At 41.8% G+C, this 22,371-nt stretch overlaps 1 protein-coding gene across 3 annotated transcripts in view; it reads left to right on the plus strand.

Annotated features, from left to right (window-relative positions):
* Nucleotides 1–22,371, plus strand: part of MYO5B (myosin VB) — an 896,473-nt gene that overhangs the window by 809,097 nt on the left and 65,005 nt on the right. For all 3 annotated transcript variants that reach the window (XM_029580146.1, XM_029580135.1, XM_029580157.1), the window contains exons 27-29: nucleotides 6,318–6,383; nucleotides 12,028–12,267; nucleotides 14,572–14,660. In XM_029580146.1, coding sequence (XP_029436006.1) covers nucleotides 6,318–6,383; nucleotides 12,028–12,267; nucleotides 14,572–14,660 — 395 coding nt within the window. The remainder of the gene's footprint in view (nucleotides 1–6,317; nucleotides 6,384–12,027; nucleotides 12,268–14,571; nucleotides 14,661–22,371) is intronic.

Consider the following 22,371-nt stretch of genomic DNA (forward strand, 5'->3'; position numbering starts at 1 on the left):
TAATTAATGTAATAGAGGACCTGCTCTTACCTGAGCTCTCATAACACCTGTGCTATATTGGAGCTATGGAAATAGGATCTGAGCGACTATGTGAATGGTGACTTGAACAGAGACCAATGCTGCTTCTTGGCTCTGTCCTGCCATCTGTTCATCTTAAGCCTGTCTCTCATTTTTCTTGATTGTTTGTTTGAAGCCACTTAATTTCTTACATTTTCACACTTTTGGAATTAAAGGGATGAACTGCTGGTTAAGGCTGTATCCATTGATTTTTCAAAAAACTGTCCTTTTGCAAAGCAGTTTTTTAGTATCTTAATGTGGTTAGTGCAGTTAGTATAGCTGTGTTTAAAAAAGGATTGGATAAGTTCTTGGAGGAGAAGTCCATTACCTGCTATTAAGTTCACTTAGAGAATAGCCACTGCCATTAGCAATGGTTACATGGAATAGACTTAGTTTTTGGGTACTTGCCAGGTTCTTATGGCCTGGATTGGCCACTGTTGGAAACAGGATGCTGGGCTTGATGGACCCTTGGTCTGACCCAGTATGGCATTTTCTTATGTTTCTTATGTAACTGCTTTATGCTTTTTCGTGTGCTGTGGTGGTGGATCAGATTTCCACTGCAAACAGCACAGCAGCACCTCTAGCACACATTGGGGGTGACATATATATAAAAAAAATTAAAGCCAAACAGAATATGTTCTAATTGCAAAGCTCAGTTATTTAAAGATAAGGAAGTACTAGCATCATTTTGGTAGTACTGCTGTTTTCTGCTCTTGATAATGCTAAGGAGCTGAGTTGAACTAAAACCCTAGCATCAGCTATTGCTTGCCTCTGATTTCTTGTGCTATATGGTGAGAAAATTAATAGAGGTGGGAAAATTAATGGAGTTGCTGCTGAAGGAAAGGATAGTGAACTATCTACAATCTGGTAGGTTGTTGGACCTGAGGCAGCATGGATTCCCCAAGGGGAATAGTACTGTCAGACAAATTTAATTGACTTTTTTTGATTCAGTGACTCGAGAATTGGATCAAGGAAGAGCGCTCAATGTGTGATCTACTTGGATTTCAGCAAAGCTTTTGATACGGTCCTACATAGGAGGCTTGTGAATAAAATGAGAAGCTTGGGCATGCGCGCCAAGGTGGTGGAGTGGATTACAAACTGGTTGACTGATAGAAGACAGCATATAATGGTAAATGGAACCTACTCTGAAGAAACAACCATGTTAAGTGAAGTGCCACAGGGGGATCTGTATTGTGACCAGTTCTGTTCAATTCATTGTGAGTGACATTGTAGAAGGGATAGAAGATAAAGTTTGTCTGATTGTGGATGATACTAAAATCTGCAAGAGAGTGGACATGCCTGAAGGAGTAGAGAAAATGAAAAGTGATTTAAGAACACTCGAAGAGTGGTCAAAAGTTTGGCAGCTGGGATTCAGTGCCAAGAAGAGCACAGTCATGCATCTGGGGTGCAGTAACACAAAGCTGTATGTGATGGGAGGTGAAAGACTGTTTGTTGTACACGGACCGGAAGAGGAATCTTGGGATGATAGTGTCTGCTTCACCACCTTCAGATCCCCAATGTGTCAAGGCAATAGCTAAAGCTAGAAGAATACTGGACTGCATAGAGAGAGGAATAAACGGTAGGAAAAAGGAGGTGATGATGCCCTTGTACAGGTCCTTTGTAAGGCCTCGCCTGAAGTACTGTGTTCGGTTCTGGAGACCATGTCTCAAAAAGGATAGAAATAGGATGGAGGCGATCCAGAGAAAGATGACCAAAATAGTGTGGATTCAAATATTGGAAGACCTGTGAGGAGAGGCTGAAGGATCTAACTATGTATATCCTGGAGGACAGAAGGTACTGGGGAGATATGATAGACCTCCAGATACCTGAAAAACTTTAATGATGCATGAACTTCAAAAATTTTCCATTGGAAAGAAATCAGTAGAACTAGGGGTCACGAAATTAAACTCCAAGGGGGACGACTCAGAACCAATGTCAGGAAATGTTTATTCACAGAGAGGGTGGTAGATGCCTGGAATGCCTTTCTGGAGGAGGTGGTGAAGTCAAAAACAGTCAAAGAATTCAAAGGGGCATGGGATAAATGCTGTGGATCCTTAAAGACTAGAGAATGGAAATGAGGAAAAGGGTGCATGGGAGAAACTTGCTGGTACAGCAGTGACTACCCTTAACAGAATGCATGAGGATTGCTACCCTTAACCAATAAGCCTTGATGTTTTGCATGTGTAACATTACTCTCCGCTTCAATAACAGGGGGGAAAGGGGAATTGGATTCAGACAACAACCAAAGAGTCTCCTGACTTTTACAGTCTAGGGAGCTGATAAGCAGGCGGGTAATCTGCATGGAATAGCAGTTACTACCCTTAACTAATAAACCTTGATGCCTTTGACGCAATTGCAACATCACGCTCTGCTTTAATGATGTAGGGGAGGGGGGAAGAGGAATTGGATTCAAGTACCAACCAACATGGGCCCTGGCTTTTAAGGCCTGGGGTATTGATACGCAGACATAAAGGAAAAAGCTCAGACTGTTTCTATGGCCATGAGCAAAGCACGTCAAACAACACTATCTGAATTTTCAAGAAGGCTCATCACCGGGTAAAAGAGAAACATAGGGGTAACCTACATAGTGCGGCAGATGCTACCATAACAAGCTTGCTGGGCTGACTGGATGGACCATTTGGTCCTTTTCTGCCAAAATAAGGCCCCAGAAACTCATGTACAGTAATAACTTTGTACAAAATATTTTTGCTAGAAAAGAGATTACAGCCTTCAAAGTGTCATATTTTGTTTTCTGGGACCAACAATACAAGAAACTAATCCACTTTGTATATGGACTGCTGTTTCCTTGCTGCTGGTGCTCTGCTGCCACCTAGTGTAGTATGGAAGTACTTAAACTTGGTAGCACAAGTTGTTCTTTTGGAACCAAAACTTCTCCAGATCCCTCCAGTGGATAAGTGTTCCAGATCTGCTTTTTCTTTGCAATCTGGAGGGTGGGGAAGGCAATTATACTTTTTTTTTTTTTTTAAAGAGCCTGTTTACTAAAGAATTTCTCCAATTTTGAGTACATAGGAAAACTGTTTCATACATATGGCCCTAAATGAGTGAATTCTGGGTGATGAGTCAGATGAACTGAACCAAATCACTGTGAACCTGGAAGATGTAGTAGGCCAGATTGACAAACTAATGAGTAGTAAATCACCTGGACCAGATGGTATGCATCCTAGGGTACTGAAGGAACTCAAAAATGAAATTTCGGATTTGTTAGTTAAAATTTGTAACCTATCATTAAAATCATCCATTGTACCTGAAGACTAGAGGATGGCCAATGTAACCCCAATATTTAAAAAGGGCTTCAGAGGCGATCCGGGAAACTATAGACCAGTGAGTCTGACTTCAGTGCTGGAAAAATAGTGAAAACTATTCTAAAGATAAAAATCATAGAGCATATAGAAAGACATGGTTTAATGGAACACAGTCAACATGGATTTACCGAAGGGAAGTCTTGCCTAACAAATCTGCTTCATTTTTTCGAAAGGGTTAATAAACGCTGATAAAGGTGAACCGGTAGATATAGTGTATTTGGATTTTCAGAAGGCATTTGACAAAGTCCCTCATGAGAGGCTTCTAGGAAAAGTAAAAAGTCATGTGATAGGTGGCGATATCCTTTCGTGGATTACAAACTGGCTAAAAGACAGGAAACAGAGTAGGATTAAATGGACAATTTTCTCAGTGGAAGGGAGTGGGCAGTGGAGTGCCTCAGGGATCTGTATTGGGACCCTTACTTTTCAATATATTTATAAATGATCTGGAAAGAAATACGAGTGAGGTAATCAGTCAAGCAGTCAAAAAAGCAAACAGAATGTTGGGAATTATTAGAAAGGGAATGGTGAATAAAACGGAAAATGTCATAATGCCTCTATATCGCTCCATGGTGAGACCGCACCTTGAATACTGTGTACAATTCTAGTCGCAGCATCTCAAAAAAGATATAATTGCAATGGAGAAGGTACAGAGAAGGGCTACCAAAATAAGGGAAATGGAACAGCTCCCTTATGAGGAAAGACTAAAGAGGTTAGGCCTTTTCAGCTTGGAGAAGAGACTGCTGATGGGGGATATGATAGAGGTGTTTAATATCATGAGAGGTCTAGAACGGGTAGATGTGAATCGGTTATTTACGCTTTCGGATAATAGAAGGACTAGGGGGCACTCCATGAAGTTAACATGTGGCACATTTTAAAACTATTCGGAGAAAGTTCTTTTTCGCTCAACGCACAATTAAACTCTGGAATTTGTTGCCAGAGGATGTGGTTAGTGAAGTTAGTATAGCTGGGTTTAAAAAAGGATTGGATAAGTTCTTGGAGGAGAAGTCCATTACCTTCTATTAATTAAGTTGACTTGGAAATTAGCCACTGCTATTACTAGCAACGGTAACATGGAATAGACTTAGTTTTTGGGTACTTGCCAGGTTCTTATGGCCTGGATTGGCCTCTGTTGGAAACAGGATGCTGGGCTTGATGGACCCTTGGTCTGACCCAGTACGACATGTTCTTATTCTTATGTTTTGAATTTATGTTGTAAATTGCTTAGGAATATATTTTCTGTTAGGAGATAAATAAATGACTTTTAAATAAATAAATAAATTCCTACAGGCAGTGCAATGAGTAGTTTCCAGTCCAATAATAGAAGAAGGAATAGTGAGTAGATTCAGCTGAGAAGACAGAACTGCTTGTAAGGGCTTGCACTCAAACAGAAGGTCTGAAAATTATTCGGGACTTCCCCTCTGCAAACACCTCCAGGGATTTGTGTGTGTAAATCTTTTTGAAAATTACCTCTTTAATGACTAAAACTACTTCAGAAACTAGAATATAAAATTTAGAAATATAATATATCATAGAGGTGATACTGCCCTTGCTTTATTTATAACAGAGATAGAGAAAGATATTATACAGACTGTAGAGAAATGAGACACAGTTTGGTAACTTGCTGTTGTACATGAAGTGCACCTGTTTTTATTTGGCATCTTCTTTCTTTACATGGCATCAGATATCAACTTCCAGATCTGTGAGCCATTAGTATTGTCGTTCAATGCATGGATTCTATTTGGTGGTACGCTTGGTGCACAGAACCAGTGCATTGTTACTGCTCGGTGCATGCAGATTAATCTAGTGTTATCGCTCAATGTGTGCAGATTCCATTCAGAGTTTGCAGATTTAGTCCAGTGTTATCACTCGGGGTATGCAGACTCAGTCCATTGTTATAGCTCGGGGTGTGAGGATTCAGTCCAGTGTTATCGCTCGATGTGTGCAGATTCTGTCTGGTGTTATCGCCTGGTTTGTGCAGATTCTGTCTATCCCATTAGGACATTTATAGAGACTTAGGTGCTGTTTGTTGGATACCACATTTACACAAGAGGCTTTCGAAAATAGTCATCTTATGATGAGTGACTTTGAAGCATCTCCGTCCAAAGCTCAATTTAACCCACATTTTTCTGTCAAGGTCCTATCCAACAGGGGTCACGTTTTGGTATGGATATTAAACTCTTAAAGGTTAGGTCTGATCGTCCCCAATGGAGTAATTGTGACTATCTTGTCATGGTGCCTCCTGTCAGTAGCTGTAAAGTGAAAGTAAAAGTCACTACTCAGGCAGTCAGATTTAAGAATATCCAATATTGCTTATTCCCTGTTAATCCCTGTATGATTTGATTTATCTCTAGAGACCTTGGCTCCACTCCACCACTCACTGTGTCACTTTGAGCAAGCTACTTAAGCTCCCTGTGCTCAAATTTGGCTTATAAAACTGTTTGTGGAGAGGCATTTTAACTTTGTTAATAAACTTGTACAGCGCTGAACACTGGTGCTATATAATTAATACATAAGAAAATAAAATGCATTCCAGCTGCTTTAGGCTGTTATCCTTTTCTGTTCCCAATTTGCATTCACAGTCATGTAAAATCACACGCTATAAAAGTCCAAAATGTAAAACCTACAGTTAACACAACAAAATTGCACTCATGGTGCTGGCCTGTCCTGAACCCTCAGCCAATCTGATGTAAAATGAAAAATATATTTGCACTATTTATAAGCCTTCAAATATATTACAGAGCTTGGACTTTTACTGGTTTTCTTTGCAAAAGAAACCATAGTCTGTGCCCTGTTGTGCTACCAGGCTATCGCTTCAACCAAACAATCACACAATCATAACAGAGTCAGCCCAGAATGATGATCAGATCAGAGTTGTCCCCTATCATTCCAAAGCTGTACTGAGCCCTCAGTAACCCATTTCTGTTTTAATCCATCCAGGTGATTGAAACAAAGAAAGAAACAAACTCTGACCGTGATACAGATCTGGCCTACAACAACCTAAAGGTAAGGTGATTCTGGAAGGAGACTATATGATTTACGGAGATTTGTTTTCAGTTTGAGCCATATCAAAGCCCACTCAAGCATGGCTCAAATAATTTGCAGTCTAATTGAAACACCCCCCACCAACCCACCCACTCCTCCTCAATAATTAGGATGAGAGTCTAAGTCATACCTGCTTGCACATGTCTGCTTCTGGATTCTTTCTCTCTCTCTTTATTTCTCAATCATAATGGACCTGCCCAATGGCTCAGATCAGCACTAAGCCCAAGTGTCATACCTGGCTTCTGCTTCAAGGATTTACAGGATTAGGGATACCATGGACAAAGCGAAATAGTCCCTAGGAGGAAGTCCCAGGCATTGCCCTATGGTGATACCAATTGACAGATAAATCTCCTACTTTTTGTCCCAAAAGAGAAGCAGCTTGTAAATTCTTGGGGGGGGGGGGACCTTCTCTATGCCGCACTGAAGAGCAGCTACAGCAGAACCAGCCCGAATCTTCTCCCCGTGATCCAGAGAAAGAGAAATTATGAAAGTGGAAAGGAGGGGGAGAAAGGAAAGGGCTAGGATGATAAAAGAAATTGGCTGTGTAGGACAGGAGAAAAAGGAAGAGAAAAGGATTGGAGTGCAGGGAGAGAAGATAGGGGAGTCCGATCTGGGTATGGGAGGGAATTAGATAAAAGAAGAGATGGAACAATGTGGGTGGCCCAGTCTTTATTAAGAAATGGCCTAGCAAGTGATTTTGGTCAAAGGGATGATCTTTTTCCCAGGGAATAACCAGTTAGGGCCAAGTAAGGTTAGAGAGGCCCCAGGGAAGAGCAGGAAGCCAAGGGAAGGCTAATACTGCTGAACTGTGAAATATAGTGCTGTCTTTATTTTGAGAACTGCTAAGGTAAATAAGCTGCTTTTGTTCCATATTTTTGTAATTAATAAAACGTTTATAAGAAAACAGCCAGAGTCCAGCCTGAGTCTGTTCTCTGGCCAGCCACTGACTGATCACAGTGCCACATATGGAGTCAGTTCCGATATTTCTGTGCTAAGCTTGGCACAGGCAGAGAACCATGCCACAAGAACTAAAAAAATGAGGAAAATGTTTTTTTCTTCCTGATCATGAGACCTTGCTGCAGCTGTGGCCAAAAGATTGATTCACAACAGACTAAGGGAATATCGCTCCAGCTGAAGATAGAGATATATATACAGTGAGTCCAAGCCAAACAGGCAGGTTTTTTCTTTTCTCTCTTCCTCTCTTCGGAAGGAAAAGGAAAGTATCTTGTCTCGGTGTTCTAAAACATCAGATCCTCCAAAGAAACACCTGTGTTTCCAGGGCCCAGTAAGCTAACATGGAGTGAGTGATATACACCCTCACTGAACTCCAGAAAGAGATTCAAACCCTATTTGAACAGTTTACCCAGCAACTGGGAGTGTTGAACTAGCAAAAGTTGTTCTAACCAATACAAGCCTCCACACATGAACATGCCCCTCGCCTCCTGTTTTGTTTAACATGAAGACAGGGGAAGACCCACATGTATTCCTGGGAAATTTTGAAAGAACTGCCCTCATGACTAGCTGGCCAGAAGCCACCTGAACCATGTAGAGCCAAGTGGTTTTTCAAGCTGCCAGGCCTGATGTTAAAGCAACAGTTCCAAAGGAGTATTCTACAGCTCAGGGAAATGCCACAAAGCTTTTCCCATTGGCTAAAGATGCTGGATGGAAGTGGCTACAGCCCGAGGTGAGGACAGGTCTCGAGATGACCAATCGGGTCCTCCTGGAGCAGTTCCTGGACGGGCTGGACTAGCCTATGTGGAATTGGGCATGTCAGCACCCAGGGCTCACCCTAGAGAAAGAAGGCGTCTGCCATTTCCAAGGCTATCAGGCTCAAGTGATGCCAGAATTGGGGTGGAAGTTGAAAAGACAACCCACACAGGCTCCCTGTCATGACAATGAAAGTGCAGGACCCCAGCAATGGCCCTCGAAGCAGGACAGCTCTGGTTCCATACTCAATCACAGCCAACAAATGCTAAAGCTTGTTTCAACTGTGGATGGAGGTCATTTGACCAGAAATTGCTGATACCAAGGAAGCAAAGCCATAGACGTCAGCCTGGCAACTCAGCCAGTCCTAGAGGTAAAGCCTACACTGACAAGGGAGGACCTTCAAAGGAGGGATGACCATGGAGTCAGAGGAGAAAAGAAGTGCCTGAAATACCTGCACAATCAAGCAGCAAGGCTACAGATATCTTTTCCTTTTGCTCACTCTGAGCAGGAGATGGACATGAGAAAGACTTGTGTCCTTATGTGAAAGAAGAGAATCACGAACCCTTTGTGGGAAAGATGGAACTTAAAGCACAAGTCCCACAGGCTTACTTCCGTTGTGAAGAATGCCCCTGGCTTGAGGATGAAGAGTGGGAGCACAATCTAATGACGCCTCGTGGTTGTAATCTGGTGGATGGTTCATTCCCAGAATGTAGTAAGTTTGTAGTCCCAGTGGAGGAGGAAGTGTCTCCCTGATGGACTCAGGAAGTCAAAAAACTCTTGTCCGGGGGAACCTAGCCAAAGGAGTACATATCAGTCAGAAGAAGACAGTAACCCTCACCTGTGTGCATGGGAACCAGAAGCAATACCTGACAGGACAGATTGTATTGACCCCAACTGGTCAGACCAGCATAGACATTGTAATACTTCCTCATCTTCCATACCCAGTGATATTAGGACAAGACTGTTTACAATTTGAAATACTCTAGAGCCACCTTACATCTAGCTCAAGCAGCTCAGATTGTAATGAATCATCATTGCAGAAGAATTCCCGTACGAGGATTTAAGTTTATGCTGCGAGCAACCTAAGGTGGATAAGCCATGAAGGAAACTCAGTCAGTTCCAAAGTTTAGAGACTGTAGAAGGGGTCAAGGGAAGTCATGTGGGCATTTATAGAGATTCCCTAGATGATCACAAGCCAATCTTTCCCCTGTTCATGGGAGGGGGGAAAAAGTCTTCCATTCCAGGGAGGTAGTTTTGGGACAAGCAGGCACTTGCCCTATGTAGGAAGCTTGCGCTGAGGGGGAGGAGGATATGTGAGGGAGTCTATAGAAATTTCCCCAAAAGACCTTAAAGGACCAGTCCCAGTTATCTGGCTGAGTCTTAAGAAATGGCCTAGCAAAGGATTCTAGTCCAAAGAGATCTACTTTTCCAAGGCAATAAGAAGTTAGATCCCAGGAGGATTAGAGAGGCCCCAGGGAAGGGCAGAAAGCCATGGAAGGCCAATACTCCTGAACTGTAAATGATATCGCTGTCTTTCTTTTGAGGACTGCTAAGGTAAGCAGAGCTGTTTTAGTTCCATTTTTTTGTAATTAATATAAAGCTTATGAGAAAACAACCAGCGTGCGGCCTGAATCTGTTCTCTGGTCAGCCACCGACCACTCATGGTGCCACGTATGGGTTCAGTGGGATAAGAAATATGGAGGGATAAATTGGAGATGGTAGAAAAAGAAAATGAAGGAAGAAGAGAACTGAAGAAAAAGGAAAACATAAAAAAAAGAAAAAAGATTTCAATTAAGAACTGAAATTCAGAAAAGGACAAGAAGCAAAGAGAGAAAGCAGAAACTGGACACAACAAAGGTTGAAAACTTGCTTTGCCCTTTTCCAGAGGGTTTGTTGAGCCACAGTCTAATTGCAGCATTGGTGAATTTGTATGTGCACGACTGAGGGATTTTCTGGCAACCACATTTTCAAAAGAAACTCATCTCCACAGTGGAGTGGGAGGGTGTAAAAAAGCAGATTGCCCACATAACTGTGCTTACTCCCAGGACCTTCACCCTCATATAGAACTGCTCTGGGCTGGAGAGATACTAAAGTGGAAAGCCTTTTTTTCCAGCTGGAAATTCACCTTTGTTTCTGGCAGCACTTGGGGTGGGGAGACCCTAACTGTTCTCAGCATTTTAACTTTAGACAACAAAATGGGGGGGAAAAAAAAACCCTTGGTACATCTAGCTCTTAGTGTCTGATTATACAAGTTACAGCATGACAGAAAACACTGAATCATAATAAACTAATCCGTGACTCAAGATGACCCACCCGGGAGGAGGGACTAATTAATATGAGTGCATGAAATGAAGTCCCTGGTTACAGTGCTCATGTCTGTGGGATAGGTGTGAGGATCACCAAGCCTGCCCACGTTATTGCCGCAATAACGAATTTTCTGACCTTTATGAAACTTTCCATACAGCAGTAGAGTCTGTACCTGAGGGGTATAGACTTATAGATATGCTAATAGAGGTCCGTCTCGTGTTTCTTTTGCTAAAAAGGTTAAAACGATTTAATCAGCTTTTTATTCTACACGGGGGGGGGGCTTCTTTCAGCCTCGTCTCGCCTGGGCTGTGCTGCCTCTGGCCAGTGCCGAATTATTATTCTAAATCGAGAGGCGTGCGCCGACAAACACAGAGGCGGTCGTTTCAGTCTAATGAGTTTCACCTTTCCAAACACAAGAGCTGAAGGGGGGGGCAAACAGAGAGGTTTTCAGATCCCAACAGACCCAGCTGAGTTCCACTTCAGAGCACAGAAATATAATAATAATAATAATAATAATAATAATAATAAATTGAGGGTGAAAGGGGAAGGGTGACCGATTTCTGAACACCACTAATCAGAGGTTTTGGCTTCCGTTTGCTAGCCGCCTGCCAGGAGTCGGCCGTGTGCTGCCTGACAGGATGGGGCCGGGCTGTCAGCCTTCACTAACTCCAGCTTCTCTCTCCCCGCATGGCTCACGAGAACTGCGCCGGCATATATCATAACTCTCAGCAAATTAATGACCTTCGCCTCCCCCGCTGCCTTCCCCACTTTACGCACTTAAAGGCAAAACAGAATGGTGGTAACTGATGAGCCCCTGGATAAAGAAAATGGCTTTAACTGCAGACTCCGCTAATACGGGACGTTTTCCATGAAGGAAACTAATAAGCCACTCTGGGGCTCGGGGAGGTTGTATTTCACCCCTGCTGCTGACGATTTACAACTGTTCAAGCTCTTTCCTCTACAGTGGGAAAATAATATAGAACCGATTGCCAGGACTAGGAATGAGCAAAGAATCATAACCATGGCTGCTTGTTAATTAAAGACAGTAATAAAGTGTAAATAAAGTGTATCCAGGCTACACGTATTTTAGCTGCTAATTTCTCCCCCAAAATGGCCTAGGCTTCTGTTTCTCTCATTGTCAATTGAATGTTCTGTATGCAGATAGAGAACTATAGAGCTAACTAAGTGGGTAGGCAAAGGGACTGACTCGGTGGCAGTGCCTAATGCTAGCATGCAGAATATCTGGCTTTGATTCCTGAGTCGGGCTTCTGTTCCTTGGTCCCAGCTAGGGGATGGGACTGGGGCAAAGGAAGAGTTCACAGCTGCAGTGGGTGAGGAAAGGGGAGGGGGATCATAATCATCACTCAGCCACGGAATGACAAAGAATGCCCGGGTTCTCTCCTCCCATCCACATCCGGCGGCAGTAGACAGCCTTAATCTGACCCCGTGTGGGCCCCAGGTGACTGCCATGCACCCTTCCACTTCCTCTTTAATCCACCAGTGCACTCAACAGTGCCACCAGCTTAACCCTATTATACCCGACAATAACGTGTTGATAATACTGGCTGACAATACATTTGGTGTTTTACAGAGACAAGAATTGGAATCGGAAAACAAAAAGCTAAAAAATGAGTTGAATGAGCTGAGGAAGGCCATTGTAGATGGAGTGTCCCAGGACGATGCATCCAGTGGCAACCAGGATCGTTACAATCTCTTGCTCAACCAACTCAAGTCAGCGAACGAAGAGCTGGAAGTGCGGAAGGAGGAAGTGCTCATCCTACGGACACAGATAGTCAATGCAGCCCAGCAGCAGGAGGCTGGCAAGATCATGGTATGCACAGCGGGAAGAAAGGGAAGAGACTGCATGTGTCTTGGCCCTGAGCCTGTTACTGAGTCCAAATCTCGCATCTGCCTTGTAACCAAGTCACTTTATCTTCCATTGCCTTGGGTGCCCATTAGACTGCAAGTTTTGGGGGGCAGAGGGTTCGTTGCACCTGTATGTAATTTGTTATATAGTGCCCTGGGTCAAGGGCACCGCATTCATGCCAGTATAGCTAAAAATAAAAGTATGCCACCAAAGTACAGTGCTCTGCATTGCCAAGTGGCAGGCTCCCGCAAGCTTATTCACTGGACGAAGGCACCCATAAAGTCTCTGTTTAAAGGTTGTTAATTAGGAGAGCTCTCCATTTTTGCTAATTGTAATATACAGTAAACACAGATGGGTCCTAAATATCAAACTTTTGAATAAGAAAAGTATTAATGAAGAGTAATTGATTAGAAGATTATTGGACTAGCTCAGTCCCTGATAGCCTAATGGTATTTAAAAGTTACTTGCTAACATTCGCATACTAATGCAGTCACTTCCCCATAAATGTAATTTGGGTTGTATGTATTTTGGGTCAACGCACAAATAATCCATCTCCAATTTTTCCCTATCTTCCTGTACCGTGGGTCTTCTTTCCATTTGCGTACATCTTAATTATTTATTTATTTATTTTTAATTTTTATATACCGAGGTTCTTGTATGAAATACAAATCACTCCGGTTTACATAAAACAATGAGTTGCCCAAAAGAGAGGGGCTTTACATATAATATATATGTATATATATATATATATATATATATATATACACACATATTACATGTAACAATAGAACAAAGTACAACTTGAACATTGTATGGTATAGTTTCAAGAAACGTTTGAACTCAGTATCATAGTACAGTAACAAGTAAAACAGTTAGGCACAGTATCTTAATAGGGAACGGGTCGACGTGAGGGACTACTGAATAAATAGTACGTGAGTATGCGAGCATCTGGCTGTGTTAAGTGTCTGGGAAGGCTTGGCGGAAGAGCCATGTTTTTAGTCTTTTTTTGAACTCTCAACTTTGGTTGTGTGCACAAAATCTTCTGACTAGTGAGCGGACACCCTGTTAATATCATACAACATTTAACAGGAAACCTCTGAGGCTTTCCTCATTTAGTGCCAATGCTTAGTGCACGTCGTTGCTCATAAACCCAATTTTCTCTTCACAATATAAAGTAATATGTGACTTCCAAATGTAATGCATCATTGAATCGGAATAGAAGTGTAACCCCCCCTCCCATGTCCTCACTTTGAAAACTGGCACTGAGTGTGGTTCACTTCCAAGGACAGGGGGATGGGGGAAGGTGACTTCATGGTCCTCAGGCTGCAGTGACTTGGACACACAAAAACCACTCTCTGCACTCAGAGCGGTGCTCTAAATAAAGCCTTTACTGTAATAAAACCTCTCCAGTAGAACTGATTTGACAAACAGTGCATTTATTTGGCGAAGAATCTGTAATCTCCAGTCACTCAGTTCCTCATTCAGTCAGGATCTCCTTACTCCACTGTGGCAGATTCTCCCATTCACTACTTCAAGGGAACTCGTACACTGGTTAGGACACCCCAGTATCTGAAAATCCTGATTAGCTACACTTCTGCAGAAGACTCCTCTCCGTCCCTTTAGTACCACGTTGGCACAGCTCCTTTTCTCACAATGTGTAACACCTTGTCGACGACTTGTTATGCTGACTGGTATACACTTCTCCCTTATCACAATAGATTTCATTTATTTCAATTATATCCTTAAGTAAAAAATGCTCAAAACAGGTAAAGGATTACAATTTTTTTTTATCTTTGGATTTTTTTTTTATTTTTTTTTTTAACAATGAATTCATACAAAATCCATGACTATGAAAATAACATCCCACTATTAATCAAAAGCAGTGGTTTGTGCTCTTGGTATTTGTCGGTGCCTCTCCCCTGTTATGTGCATGCTATGTTTAGGCCACAGCTTAAACATATGGTAGCACCAGAGACACTGAGCAGCACAGAGTGCAGGGAGCGTGGGTCCCACTTGCAAAACAAGAGTCAAAGCTGAGGGACCTGGGCGATGAGGTCAGGCCCCGCTAGCTGAGCAAGAGGCAAGCGCAGATGGCAAAGAGCAGCGTGGCGAGTGGGAAACCATTGATGCTTTGAAAATTGCCCTCATAAAATTGTAAAACAACTGGCAAAGGAAGACTGAGGCTCCAGAAATTCAGAATAGGCTGAAATAGAGAACATTTCAAAAATTTGAACTTTAAAATTGTTTTGTGTTTTGCGGGGTATCTAGGACTCCACTGCAAGCTGGCCAAACAGTGACAAACATGTGGATCAGGACGATGCTATCGAGGCCTATCACGGGGTCTGTGAAACAAACCGGTAAGTCGGGGATTTCTTATAGCAGAATTTACAGTCAGGTGGCGGGTACAGCTCAAGTCAAACTCTTAGAAGGAGCATCCAAGAGATGGTGCTGTAGCTAGATGGTATCAAAAAAGGCCAGAGCAAGAACAGAATTCATTCAGTGGTAGAAATCAAGCTAAGGTAATCAGTGGAAAGCAGCATATCCCTGTGGACTGTAGTGCGTGTGGCATAGTAATATAGTGAAAGACAGCAGAAAAAGACTAATAGGGTCCACATAGTCTGCTTAATAAGTTTTCTTTGGGTAGTAGCTACTGCCACTCTGTGCAAGCTACCGAAGTCTTCTTTTAAGGGTAGTAGCAACTGCCGTTCCATGCAGGCTACCCCAAGCTTTCTGTTAAGGGTATTAGCAACTGCTGCTCCATGTAATATAAAAGTTACTTCATTTCCATTCTTTGGCCAGCAGGGATCCTCTGTGTTTGTCCCATGCCCTTTTTAATTCCATTACTGTTCTTGTCTTCACCACCTCTTCCAGGAGGGCATTCCATGCATCTACCACCCTTTCCATGAAAAAATATTTCTTGACATTGTTCCTGAGTCTTCCCCCTTGGAGTTTCATATCGTAACCCCTAGTAGTACATCTTCCTTTCCATTAGAAAAGATTTGATTTTTGTATATCATTGATACCTTTCAGGTATTTTGAAGGTCTGTATCATATCTCCCCAGTCAATTCTCACTTCCAGGGTATGCATCTTAAGCTCCTTCAGTCTCATCTCATATGGCTTTCCATATAGATCCCACACCATTTTGATCTCTATTCTCTAGACCACTTCCATTCTGTCCCTATCTTTTTTTGAGCTTAAGTCTCCAGAACTGAACACAGTATTCCAGGTGAGACCTCACCAAGGATGTGATCAGGGGCACAAGAACCAGAGGCATCAAGACCAGTATCCTATTCCCAATAATGCCCAATCCAGGTCACAAGTACCTGGCAGGATCCCAAGGTGTAGATAGAGTCCAAGCTTCAAGATTTCTGCAACTCTACCATAATAACGGTTAATGGGCTTTTCCTCCAGGAACTTGTCCAAACCTTTTTTAAATACAGTTACACTAATAGCTTTCACGACATCCTCTAGCAACGAATTCCAGAGCTTAATTATGTATTGAGTAAATTTTTAAATGTATTACCTAGTAACTACATTGTATGTCCCCTGGTCTTTGTACTTTTTGAAAGAGTACATAAGTAAAGAATTGATTGTTTACTCGTTCCATTCCACTCAATATTTTATACACCTCTATCATATCTCCCCTCAGCCATTTGTTCTCCAAGCTGAAGAGTCCTATCCTCTTTAGCCTTTCTTTATAGGGGAATTGTTCCATCCCCTTTATCATTTTGGTCAATCTTCTCTGTATCTTTTCTAATTCTGCTATATCATTTTTGAGATATGGTGACCAGAACTACACACAATACTCAAGATGAGGATGCACCATGGAGCGATACAGAGGCATTTCCTAATAATCCCTAGCATTCTTTTTTTCATTCTTGGTTGAGCAGAAGATTTCAGCGTATTTTCAACGTTGACACCTTGATCCTTTTCCTGAGCAGTGACTCCTAATGTGGAACCTTGAATTGTGTAGCTATAATTTGGGTTACTCTTCCCTAAGTGTATCCCTTTGAACTTGTCAACATCAAATTTCATTTGCCATTTGCTTGCCCATTCTCCCAGTTTTGCAACATCCTCTTGCAATTTCTCACAATCCTCTTGTGTTTTAACAACTTTGAATAATTTTGTGTCATTGGCAAATTTGATCACATCACTCATTGTTCCCATTTCCAGGTTGTTTATAAATATGTTAAAAAGCAGTGGTCCCAGAACAGATCCTCGGGGCACTCCACCATTCACCTTTCTCCATTGAGAAAATTTACCATTTTGCCCTACTCTATTTTCTAGCTTTTAACCAGTTGCCAATCCACAATAGGGCACTGCCCCCTATCCCATGACTTTAATTTCCTAAGAAGTCTCTCATGGGAGGGACTTTGTCAAATGCTTTCTGGAAATACAGATACATTATATCAGCTGGCTCACCTTTATCTACATGTTGGCAAGACTTCCCTTGACTAAATCTATATTGTCTTTGTCCCATTAAACTATGCCTATTTGTTCAGCAATTTTGTTCTTTATGATAGTGGACATGGACATCGGACTCACTGGTCTATAGTTTCCAGGATCACCCCTTGATGCATTTTTAAAAATTGGCATTACTTTGGCAAACCTCCAGTCTTTAGGAACCATAGACGGTTGCTAATAGTTTAAAAATTTCCAATAGCAGGTCTGCAATTTCATTTCTCAGTTCTTTAAGCACTCTGTGATGTAGAACATCTGGTCCAGGTGATTGGCTACTCTTTAGTTTGTCAATTTGCCCTGTTACATCTTCCAGGTTCACTGAGATTTGTTTCAATTCCTCTGAATCATCACCTTTGAGTATCATTTCCAGCACGGGTATCTCTCTTACATCTTCCTCAGTGAAGACCGAAGCAAAGAATTCATTTAGTTTCTCAGCTATGTCTTTGTCATTTCTAAGTTCCCCTTTTACCCCTTGATCATCAAATGGTCCAACTAACTTCCATGCAGGCTTTTTACCTCGAATGTACCAGAAAACATTTTTTTATTATGAATGTTTGCTTCCACGGCAAACTTCTTTTCAAATTCTTTCTTTGCCTTCCTTATCAGTGCTTTGCATCTGACTTGTTTCGTGCTTATGCTATTTCCTTTTTTCCTCATTCGGTTTCCTTTTCCATTTCTTGAAAGATGCTCTTTTGCCTCTCTCGCCTCACCTTTTAACCATGCTGGTAGTCAGTTAGCCTTGCTTCCACCTTTTCTAATGTGTGGAAATCACTGGTCTGGGCCTCCAAGCTGATATTTTTAAACAATGTCCATACCTGAGCCTAAACTCTTAAACTTTGCATTTGCTTTTTTAAGTTTTTGCCTAACTATTTTCCTCATTTTATCATAGTCACCTTTTTAAAGATAAATTTCTTTAGTGTGCTCATTCCATTTAATAAGACAAATTTGATGATGTTGTGATTACTATTGCCAAGTGGCTCCGTCACTGTTACCTCTCGCACTAAATCCTGTGTTCCACTAAGGACTAGGTCTAAAATAGTTTTCCCTCTTGGTGGTTCTTGTACTGGCTGCTCCGTGAAGCAGTCATTTATTTCATCTAGGAAATGTATCTCTCTGGAATGTCCTGATGTAACATTCACTCAGACAATACTGGGGTAATTGAAATCACCCATTATTACTGTGCTGCTGATTTTGTTAGCTTCCCTAATTTCTTTTAGCATTTCATTGTCTGTTAGTTCATTCTGGACAGGTGGACACCCCCACTACTGTTTTATTTCCCTTTTCACCTGGAATTTCTTATCATTAAAGCTTCAACATTGCATTTTGTTTCCTGCAAAACTTTTATCCTGTTTTGTATGAAAGTCACTCAGATTTCATCTTAAATGTACAAAGCTCCAGAAAGGAGATATAAAACAGAGTGATATGCCTCTACACATCTTTGCCATTAGTCCTTTCTGAACAGATCGTAAAGAAGGAAATTAGGGAGAGGAGGAGACACCCTAAGTTTCCTATGTCCCCTGGGAGACTCCCAGGCTGTCTGCTCTCCCTCCTGGTTACTGCATAGTGTCTCCAGGCTGCACATAACCAGGAATAAAAGCAGCCACGTGAGTCTTTCCCTTCTTGCCACAGCAATGCAGAGACAGAGAATTGCATGTTCCCCGATTGTCCCCGCAATCCCCCCCGCCATTCCTGCTGTAGCTGGAAGCGCACAGGGAGAGAAGGACGAGTTAGCCGAGGGAGAAGCGAGCGAGCATCTCTCACCCTGTCCCTATATCTGCTGTGCTGCTTTCCACTACTGTGACCTGCGAGGAGAGGAGGAAGAGGTTAGAGGTGAGTGTGGAGAGATTTGGAAATGGAAAAACCTTCCCATATTTACAGCAGTCGTTCTCCCTAGTTTCAGTCAAAAATTGAGTCTTTGCCACAAGACAGTGCAAAGCTGTAATCAGTAGGGGATGTTGAAGCAAACTTTTTTTTCAGTTCATTTTTCTTTTAGTTTTCAGCCTTTATTTTTTATTTTTTTTGGTCAAATTTCGTTTTGGGGCTTTTTCTTTCACGTTATTTGTTTTAGCAGATAGTACATCATGTTTACGGAAATTAATAACCTGAAAACATTTGGGTTTTTCGGTGGCACCGTGCACTTGTTTCAGGGAAAACGAACCAAAATGAAAATGGGCTGTTTTGGTTCGAATTCTCCATTTATTTTAATGTGCATCCCTAATAAGTATATATAGGCAATCTATATTTCTAAGATCTCACAGAATAGAAACCGTTAAACCAGATTTCACTGGATTTCCCAGGCATGGTTCAGAGGATACTTCGTGTAAACTAGCTGACATTTGAGTCTTATAGCTCCTGCAGGTTTGTAGATAGCAACCTGACTGGATGAACAGCACGCGCCCATCCCCATCTAACCATTTCTGCACAATAAACTCTGTTAGACTGCATGTTCCCCATAGGGATGTGTAATGATCTGAACTGATGGTTTCACACCGCGCAGCATCTGCTACTGCTGAGTTTACCCTGCTCCTCCTACCTCTCTAGCGGGGTATGAGACACTGGACTTACACCCTGTGGAAAAATTAGTGCAAAGATTAACCATAACATTAATAAGTGACGTTAATGTTTATTTGACTATTAGGAGAACGAGCATTAGTTGTCCTTTCTTGACCTTGTTTTCTGTCTAGAATTCAAATACATTCATTTCTGTTAATCTCCTGTTAAAGGGTTTAACAGTAGCAGAAAGCAGCTGTGATGGTATTGCCTAGGATATTGCCCTGGTTCGTAGGCTTAATCATGTGCAGGCTTCTGATTTTTTTGGAGCTCAGACCCTGATGCTTGCTAGATTTGCATCCAACTATATTATTGCCTGTATAATCTTAGACAAAGAAAATAAATTGAAATCCTTGCTTTATAGCCTGCCATGAAAAGGAAATTCTTAATCCCTCTTCCCTCAGCCTCAGTTGCGACATTTTCCACAAATGCACCAAGGCAGATAGAATTAAATTAACTAACCTGGACTTTTTACTTTTCCTTGTTGATAATGTAAAAACATTTGTAAACAGTAGAGAGATGCTGTACTGCTGGTAAGCACGTTGCAAGTTGGTGAGTGTTTTATGTGAGACAGAAACGGAGCCCAGGGCAGATCTGTGTGTTCTGCTTATTCATTTATATATTTAAAACACTTATAGGCTCCGGCAATCCAGTGTTCTAAGGGGGGGCTTATATAAAAACATACACATTTATGAAAATCAGTTCAGTAAAACAAAGTGAACCTGCTAGCATAACTTAGAGGGTAAGAGTGACTGCAAACTGAGGAAATGACAAGAGGTGGGTGGCTAATGTGAGCATCCCTCCAAAGATTTGCAAACCGCGGAGCTGCCCTAGGCAACATTTTACAAACTTCCAAATCTGGTGGGAAAAGCTGCTTAATGATGGCTTAAAGTCTGAATGCTTCCCCAAAGAGAGAGTTTTTCATTGCTTTTTAAAAGAAGAGAAACATCGCTCCTTTCTCAAGTCCTCAGGCAAGTGCCTTCCACAGCAAAGGTCCAGCTGCCACGAAGGTCATCTCACGATATTCAGCTAGGCAGAGTGTTCTGACGGACGGTACACCCAAGACCCAGCAGCCCAGAGATTTTTGGGAGCATGCTAATGCACTGAGGCCTATCGTTGCACAGTGCCTTGTGAATCAGAGTCGGAATCTTATATCTTATTCTCCGTTTGAATGGTAACCAGTGGGGATTCTACGAAAAGGGGCGATATGTTCATTAAGAGCAGTTCCAATTAAGACTGAGAGTGTGCGTGTGTGCACGCTTATGCAGGCGCGTGTGTGTGTAATAATGAACATGTGAGTGTGTGAGTGCCTGTGTCACATGTACACACCGTATGTCACACACCTGAGTACATGTGTGAGGGAGTGAGTCAGAGCCTGTGTATGTGAGAGAGAGGGAGTATGGGTATGCGTATGAAAAGAAGTGTGTGAGAGATTCAACATGTGTAAGTGTGTCTGACAGAGAAGATAAGGTTTGTGTATCCACCCTACCTCTCCAGCAATCCATAATAATCTGAGAGTGGCTGGAAATGAAAACATCCCAGGTATGGAGAGATTTCTTTAATCCTTTTAATTATTGAGTGTTGTTTATTTCTGCTGTTTTGAAATATTTTATTGGTGTTTTGATGATTTGAAATATTTATTTTTATTAGCATGGTTTTACTATTATGATTTATGTTTCTTGATTATATTGTTTTAGGTTTTTATGAAGAATGATAATGTTGCACTACATATAGCATCTGTCTATACTTTGTGGTCTCTTTATTCTGTCTTTGTTTTCATACCTGTGAGAATGTTTTGTGTAATCTGTGAGGTGTTAAATATTTGAATATTATCTTGTGTCCATTTTCTAAATTTGAGACACTGCTGTCAAACAATTTAAAAAAATATTCTGGCTGGGTTGCTACTGGCTAGAATTGGCCAAGACTTTATTACATATAGGCATTTTAGGAGTTTTTCTTGTAATGTTTTATAACCAAGTTGCCAGATACAGTTAATGTAAGGCCAAGGTATGCAAAGCCTAGGGGAGTGCTCTATTTCTTGTTTAGTTAGGCAAAATATGAAATTTGTATAAGAGGTATTTTGGCTCACTTCTGCTGGTAAAGTGTGATCTAGGGATACATGACTGATAGAAAATGAAAACATTTCTTTATTCTTTAGATGCAGCATTTCTATATCTAGAGAATGTGTATTTCTCTATTTATAAAGCCAGCACTGGAGTGATGGGGAGGGGAATGGTAAGAATGCTGAGGTCGGGGGGAGAGAGAAAGTATGCGCATGGCTGCTAATCCATGTCAATCTGGGGGAAGGTGGGATTTACCTTTGGGTGTTGGGGGGGGGGGAGTGCTATCCCTCCATTGTCTCCCAGTGAGTTTCTCTAGCATGTTAAGGCATCCCCTCTTTCTTTTGTGAAATATTGCATTTAAAGCCGTGAAATATTGGGCAGAGTTTTGGGTCTGTTTTAGGGTAACGTGCTCATCAGTATCTGAATGACAGTAAAAAAAAAAAAAAAAAAAAACCCCAGGCTTTATTTGCAGAAGGGTTTTTACCATTCCATGTGTGTGGCAAAGCTTATGAAAACAGGTCCCAGGACTAACTCTCCTATCCAGCTACGACAGAGGCTGTCACTGTGAAATTCATTAACAGTCCACGTGGGTGCCAGGCGCTGCACAGAACCAATTGTTATAAATTGCTCGCTTTCTGAGATGCTTTTTTTTTTTATTTCTGGAATCATACATGTTTGGTCTAATACAGAAAGCACACTATTTCATTTAGCAACAGAAAAAGCAATGCTATAATGCAACACCTCATGCATCATGCAAAAATCTGTCCTGAGCTCTATAACAAATGAAATGTTAGGTCTTATTTTGTTTTTGCTGTTTATGCTATAGAGGTAAACCCCCAGCCAGCCTCTCACCTAATGCCCCATGCTGTCTGCTTGTTTATATCCAAGAGCCATCACACCAGTGCCTTTAGGATCCATGTGAGTCTTGGCTTTCCTGCAGCAGGATCCTGCCACAAATTGGACTCCTTGGGTTTTTCCACCACCATCACCCCC

The sequence above is a fragment of the Rhinatrema bivittatum genome, chromosome 1 (genome assembly GCF_901001135.1).
Source record: "Rhinatrema bivittatum chromosome 1, aRhiBiv1.1, whole genome shotgun sequence".
NCBI classification, from domain to species: Eukaryota; Metazoa; Chordata; class Amphibia; order Gymnophiona; family Rhinatrematidae; genus Rhinatrema; species Rhinatrema bivittatum.